General features: G+C 37.5%; 2 protein-coding genes across 6 annotated transcripts in view; one reads left to right on the top strand and one right to left on the bottom strand.

Annotated features, from left to right (window-relative positions):
• LOC119580864 (protein crumbs-like) overlaps positions 1-3,091 on the top strand; it is a 110,857-nt gene extending 107,766 nt beyond the window's left edge. For all 3 annotated transcript variants that reach the window (XM_037929065.1, XM_037929064.1, XM_037929063.1), the window contains one exon: positions 186-3,091. In XM_037929065.1, the coding sequence (XP_037784993.1) occupies positions 186-254 (69 nt within the window). In that variant the 3' untranslated portion in view covers positions 255-3,091. The remainder of the gene's footprint in view (positions 1-185) is intronic.
• Positions 3,012-7,500, bottom strand: part of LOC119580865 (putative ankyrin repeat protein RF_0381) — a 29,908-nt gene continuing 25,419 nt past the window's right edge. Inside the window, exon 18 of one of the 3 annotated variants that reach the window (XM_037929066.1) lies at positions 3,012-4,608. The gene's annotated coding sequence lies outside the window, so the exon portion shown is untranslated. Of the gene's footprint in view, positions 4,626-7,500 lie in introns of all 3 variants that reach the window. The other 2 variants (XM_037929068.1, XM_037929069.1) reach the window with 2 other exon arrangements.

Raw genomic sequence — 7,500 nt, 5'->3', positions numbered from 1 at the left:
TAGGAATTGATATATATATATATATATATATATATATATATATATATATATATATATATATATATATATATATATATATATATATATTTTTTTTTTTTTTTTTTTTTTTTTTTTTTTTTCAGGTGTTTTACAGTATTAATGGAAAATATGAATTGAGATTCATTATATTAAATTCTTTTCCCCAGGAGTTTTACAGTCCACGAGTTGAGATGGGGAACATGATGAAACCCCCACCAGAGGAAAGACTCATCTGAGCAATGTACAGTGCTTCTAAGAGCCGACTATAAAAAACCTCCACTGTGAGAAGATGCTCAATTGCGAAATCTCTGTGCACCCTTTGATCTCCTCAGCCGGAAAGATCTCTTGCTGGAAGATTTGATGCTGATGTGTAAAACATTATTTTTAGGATATTAATAATGGAGGCTATAGAGAACTTGGATTGGCTGAGGAACTTTGTACACAATGAAGAAGTTACAAGCATGTGGTGTGCTACTAGAGATATGCTGAAGAGACTAACGTGCTTGAACAATGCAGTGATAATAGCCTTGTGGAAGAGGCTACATGTACATAAATATATTAAGTAATGACTGAAGACTCAACAATTTAAGTGGATACATATGCATCCAGAAGCTGTTTATGGAAGGGAATGCTTTAAAAAGAAAATTAAGATATTTTGAACAAGTCTCAGTACTTTAAACAAACTTTTACCACAGCTGTTGCAACAAGACTATTTATAATGTGATATAGTTGAGTCTGGATATATTGACACAGGTTACTGTGACCTGTGACTTTTTTCCTTATTCATAATTCTTTGGAAATTCTGTGAGAATTTGATTGCAGAAAGCTTGCTCAGTTGTTGTTTAGTATATTCTATCTACTGCACAGATACAATATTCAAAATGAAAAGGACCAGTTTATTAAAATGTAAAATGATAGATAATAACTTTATAAAAGTTTGGAATGCAAGAATTAATGAGGGCAAGGTAAGTAGCAAGGGACAATAATGTCTTCCAAAAGTAATATCCAGTGTTCCATAAATGGAAAATTAAATCTGATTTTGTGTCCCCTTCGCTTTTATGAAAGTACTCTTAAAAACACAAGAAGAATGCAGGTTTAAATGACTGCAGATTTTTAATATGTGCTCAGAAGTGTTCAGAATGAGATTGCTTTTTCAAGATTGTAATTAGACTCTGTCCTAATTATGCCTATTTCTTTTTTTCTTCTTTTAAAAAATATAAATGCTGATTTTGCTTTTTTTTCACTTAGCATCAATTGTGTATGCAGTAAACCACCTATAGATTTTTTTCTTTATCAGTTACTCTATATGTTTTTGTTATTTAATATTTTGATTGCTATGTGCTGTCTGTATTATGGTTGTATGAATACTAAAGACTTTGTGAGTATGAATGCTGTGTAAATATCTCATAGATAGTCAGTTCATCTCTTAATTGATGAACAGATAAAAAAAATAAGTTGTTAGTTTTTTATTATTCCTTTTAAAATGGAAACACAATTTGTAAATCTTAAATCTTTGAAATCTTGTTGCCAAGTACTTAATACTATGAAGCTGTAAAGGACGTACCACATTGAGTCAGCTTTGCCACCCCTTAGGACTACTTGTTACATATACATTTCTGAGCCATTCCTTAATTGTGCAGTAAATACCAAAAAAACTGTTGTTTCATGTCATACTTTCGTTGCTGCTATGACAATACCTGATGTAAGAAAATTTGATACTTGGGAACTACAGTTTCTTTATGTCAAATCTGTTGACATAATCTGTGATCCTTGAGAGTTGTTCCCATATAGAATATATGGCAACTTTTTATGACTTTCATAATTTCATCTGACCCTATTTCTATGACAAGTATAAGAATCTGTTCTTGATTTTTTTTTTATTTCACTTTGTTTTCCCAGTGTACACAAGTACTGTAAAGTGAAATAGCCATTGCTTGAAGTATAATTTATACACACCATTGGTTGTATTTGGTGCAATAATAATACCATATTCAGTTCCTTACTAGCATAATATCCAGATACAAAAAAAAATCTTATTAATGGCACCAACAGAGGGTATATTCAGGTATACTGCAATAAATTGTATTGTATATTTAAACTCAAATTAGTTAGGTGAAACTGTATGGTAATGATTTTCCCCTCTTTTGTAGTACATTCCCTTTTCTGATCCCTGTGAAAGTGATGATTCAGATGACCTGTATAAAGTATATGTGAATTGTAGAATATTAGTTTTTCATGCAAGCTCAGGTTAGCCATTTTGTTGAGACTGTTTTGCCACCCAACAAGCACAGCTGTGTATCAGTGCTGGAGTTATTTTATTGTTTGAATCTCAAAGGTTGATTTTTTTTTTGTGATGTTCAGCCACAAGGGAACATCTGTCAGAAACATATTTCTAGTTCGAAATTCCTCTGTGATATATTTCCATCCAAGATATACTTGAAGCTACAGTGCCTTTTTGAAGTATTCAAATTACCATAAGAGAAAGAGGGAACTGAGATAGTATTTGATAATGTGGTTCAGAAGTGGGCTTTGAGGTAGAGAAAGTCCTTGTATTGCATTATCTCTTAGTGTCTCTTGCAAGAATAGAACCCACCTTGTACTTACAGATGCAGGTTTTTCCTGAAGGAGTTACAGAACCCTGTGATGAACATATTCAGGTGATTGTGATATTGTTTTGGAAAACTATTGCGACATCAATGTTAGTTTTTCATCAGTATGCATTTTTGCAGTGGCAAATGTGAATCTGTAGGTAGAATGAATTTAATCCTAATGTAAGGATTTTCTTGAATAACAGATTTTCCAGATTAGTTTTATATCCAATTTTATCTTGGTGCAAAAGACGTGACGATTGGCAAAAAAAAATTGGCGCCATACTATTAAGAAAAATATTTTCATTACTGAATTTGAGGGACCAATGTATAGTTTTTACTTTTTAGTAAGTCAATTTCTAAGACGTGTGTATAGTTTTTGAATGGAAAAATTGACAAAGGAAACACATACTGGTAGAATTTTATTCCCAATTTATTGTACAGTATTGTATAACTACCATTTAATTATTTAAAGTATAACAGAATTCTGATTTTTATTTACTCCCTTGTTAAAAAACAATAATAAAGAAAAAAAAATATCTACAAGCCTTCTTAGACAGATGGCAGTGTTCGATAGGCTCAGTTAGAATATTTCTATATATTTTATATTTTATATACCCACAATACCTTGCTTGTTGTCATGAGGGTCTTAGGAGATGGACTCAGCCTTGGATCTTTGCCCTTGCCTCAACAAATTTTTTTTTTTTTTCCTTCTCTTCTTCATCCCTTCTGTTCACTTATCCTAAAAGTTAACTATTTTTTACCCTACTTTATCATAATACTTTTATATGTCCTTTGATGTCTAGCACATTTATTTTATTTTATTCTGGAATCCACAAACATTGCTTTATAGACAAATGCATTGATGAGAACAAAACAATTTGACATAATCATACTGTGACCTAATGTTTAGTCAATGTAGTATTACAAATTTTCTGTTTGCATTTTTCTCTTTCATACCACCTTTCATACTGCAAATCAAGCTATGAGGATCTTTCTTAACCATCTTTGATGACGTACCAAAAAAGGATATTTACAAGAATCACAATCTTATAAAGACTAATATATGATTATTATTAGCCATAGAATAACAATAATAAACAAACAGTAACTCAGGATTCTTGAAGTAATATATATCAAATACAAAATCATCTAAAAACACTAGTGCCAGAGTGCCATATTGCACTGACAATCTAAAACCATCAAACTGTTCACAAACCAGAATATTTACATTTACATTTCATGAAAGATTAAAATGTACTTATAAAAGACACCTCTGATACAGAAGCTGCATATCTTTGAGTGAATAACAACTTCCCACAAGTTACATGAAGTTGAACATATATAAATGAGTCTTAATAACTTCACAAAGCAAGAATTATAGTCAGTGCATTTAATTTAAAATAAGGTATTTTTTTACACTTTACCCTGAAATATCCCCCAAAAAATTGCAAAGCCAGTGAATGCTAAGCTGATTTCCTATGCCTGATATCCTTTGAAATCAATGACATTAATAACATAAATTGGTACCTCCTGCATGCCATGAACTTTGCCAGTGAAAGTGTTTTAATAAAAATGACTTTCAAGTATATCTATTTTTATATTAACAGCAGATCTGAAGGGGATAAGCAATAATGCACACCCAAGCTGTACAAGCATAAATATGTTGCAGAAATAATAATTATGTTTCCACAATAAATATATTTTCTCATTTTTCCCAAAGAATCTTTGCTAAAATTGGGGTATTTCTTTTGACATGTGGAGTGAATTATGGTGTAAAACATCTGTTAGCATTCATAAAATGTTTCATGCAATTCCTTTGGTATAGCAAATTTATACATTCTTAAAGTACTACCTTGCAGTCCAGTTTACTTTTGGTTGAGGAAACATTACTATACACAAAACCTTTATCTGGAGGTACTGATGACAGTATTAAAAATACTATCTTATTTGCCGTTCTATCGTGCCGCTACCTCCTCTTGCCACCGTGATGGACTCTCTTCTTCACTCGGCAGAAATCAATGGAGAAAAAGGAAAATTCTTAATATAATGAGAGTGGAGTCTCACTCCGACCCCCTGTACCTCCCTCCCTCCCTCCCTCTCCCTCTCCCTCTCCCTCTCTCTCTCTCTCTCTCTCTCTCTCTCTCTCTCTCTCTCTCTCTCTCTCTCTCCCTTTCTCTCTCTCTCTCTCTCTCTCTCAATCCCCCTTCCTCTCTCTCTCTCTCTCAATCCCCCTTTCTCTCTCTCTCTCTCTCCTCCTCTCCTCTCCTCTCTCTCTCTCTCTCTCTCCATCTCTCTCCCTCTCTCTCTCTCAATCCTTGCTTCTCTCCTTCTCTCTCTCAATCCTCCTTTCTCTCTCTCTCTCAATCCCACTCTCTCGCCCTCCCCCTCCCCCATCTCTCTCTCCTCTCCCTCTCTCTCTCTATCCTTCACTTCTCTCGTTCGCTTCTCTTTCTTCTCTCTCTCTTTCCTTCCATCCTCTCACCTCTCTCTCTTTTCTTGACCTCCATCTCAATTGCGATATAATTATAGTGGACTGTATTTTGAATTTTCTGGCTTTTCCATACAGTCCATTGCCATCCTCGCATGGCTGTGCGACCTATTCTTATTCGTTTCCAAAAGCTATTGTGATGTGTATCTGGTACTAGAGTTGTCTGTTCTCTGAGCAGAGTAGGATGATCGCAGCACGAAAGCAGCGACTCTTACCCACGCGACGACGCAGATTTTTTGCTGTTTCTTTCCGCAAGCTGCTGTGCGAGGCATGCATAAAAGGTGACGGCTCTTGGTGCCTTTCCTCCTTCTGTGGTGAAGACTAGGGACGTGAAGGTGCCCTGTTCCACTCCGTATTCTCTCATCTTTTCATTTTCGTGTTTTTTGTGGGCTGTCTTAAGTTCCTGAGAGTGGTTGCTTGGAGCCATTGGGTTGAATATTCGGATGTCGAAAAATGCTCGCTGTCCTCTTACCCAGAATCCTCTTGTACTCACATCCAAGCGGGTTTCCTCTGTGCTGTTTGTTGACTGTAGTGTGAAGTTTCGTCCCGTCGTGGGTATGAGAGTTGGCTCAACTCTAACGTCGCGAGCATTTCCGCCGTTAAGTCTCTCACTTCGTCATGGCGCATGCAGACCCCCCCCGTCTTGCATGTTATGGCGTGGTTAGGATCGAATGATGAGCCGCAGGTGCAGTGCTGCTGGAGGCCCTCTATTGACCAGCCATATCGTAAGCAGATGGCATCTATAAACTCCTGCTTGTTCAGGCTAAAACCCTTTGATTTGATTGGATGTGTTGTTAGCCAGTTTGATGCACCGATTTCCCGTGTCATTTCCATTTTTCTTTTCATTTCTGCTAATTGCGAGATTGTTTCTTGCAAATCAGATTTCTGTTTGGTTTCTCTTGCTCTTGTGATTTCTCTTTTAATTCCTTGTTGCTCCCTCGTGTCTGTCCTTGTGTCTGTGTCTTGTGATATGATTGCTTGTGTCAGTTTGGCTGTGAGCTTGGTGGAGTTTTGAAATTCCGTGTTGGCCGTTTTGCTTGGATTTATGATTCCGAGACCTAATCTTGGCGGCAGCTCAAGGATTGACCTTTCTAGGTCTGTGGGGTTTCTATTTCCTGAAAGTGCTGGTATGAAATCCTTTCTAATTGTTTCCTCCAGGGGCTTAAGAAGGTGTTCGATATTAGGTACTGTTCGCATCAGGAAGTTCCATTTATTTTTACACCGAAAATGAATGCGGTGTATGCTGAATGCGGTTCCGATTTGTGCGAGCGTTTTCAGGTGGTTTGTCCACTTGCTCACCAGAGACCTTACAAATTCCTCCTTGGCCGCTGTTGTGCCAAGGACTGCCCCGAGGTGTTTCTCTCCACCTGCCTTTATGCTGATATCTGTGTCTCGGAACATTTAATTGGCAGTGTCGAGATGTCCAGGTTTAACAATAAGAACTGATTTGTTTGCGTTAGGGTAATAGCCTTGTGGAGGGCCATGGTTTTTAACTATTTCCCACCACCTTTGAAGGTCCTTTATCTTCCCGGCTCCTGTTAGGTCGTCGGCGTATGCAACCTGCTTTACGTTTGTTCCGCTGTGTTCTAGATGATCTTGCAGCCTAAGCAGGCCGATTGCATACATTGCCACTGCCACGGGGTCGCCTTGTGTTCTTCCCTCAGCTGATGCCATCACTTCACTGGTTAGTCATTGTGTTACTTATGTATAGCTTTGCCGGTTTGCTGTATGTGTTGATTATGTATTGAGCAAAGCTTGGGCACTTGACTCTGATATTTTGTATGGTGGCTTGTCTGTTGAAGTTGTTGAAAGCATTCGCAGCATCCACCATCAGTACCGCTTCGCAGTCGGGCTCCTCATATATTTTGCGCATGTCATGGATGGCCGCTTCACATCCCGCCTGTTGGCCTACGCACACCTGGAGATTGCCCACTGCTGTTTTGATGCCTTCTCCAACAATAATGGCTTTGCTGATTATTCTCCTCAGGACCTCTCCAATTCCAATTGGTCGGCATCCTGGTCTTTTATTAAGTGCAATGAAACGGCAAGCTGTTAATGCCTCTATATGTTGGCAGTCTTCTGTGGCTAGCTTTCTCGCTAGGTCTGCTTTGGCTTTACATAAATCGTTTGCTGCATTTCCGAGTTTGCTGGTTGCTGGATGGTTTTCCATCCGTCAGCATCTAGTCCTGAGGGTCCCGCTGCCCCGTTGGTGTTGAGTGCGTGTTTCCTAATTTTTTCTCCTGTGATACACTTGAAGATCACAGGTGGTGGTGGCTGATATTCTCCTTGGAACAGCCTCACTTCCCTCTTCCTTGCAATTGTTTTCCTGTTTCTGTGTTGAAGAGCTTCGGCCTCTTTAAAAAAGTCCGTGTATGTCGCCTACTTTCCACCTGTCCATCCTTC

Source organism: Penaeus monodon, chromosome 14, assembly GCF_015228065.2.
Source record: "Penaeus monodon isolate SGIC_2016 chromosome 14, NSTDA_Pmon_1, whole genome shotgun sequence".
In the NCBI taxonomy this organism is placed as follows: domain Eukaryota; kingdom Metazoa; phylum Arthropoda; class Malacostraca; order Decapoda; family Penaeidae; genus Penaeus; species Penaeus monodon.
The sequence above is the reverse complement of the archived record's forward strand: the minus strand, read 5'-3'. Positions and strand labels throughout refer to the sequence as shown.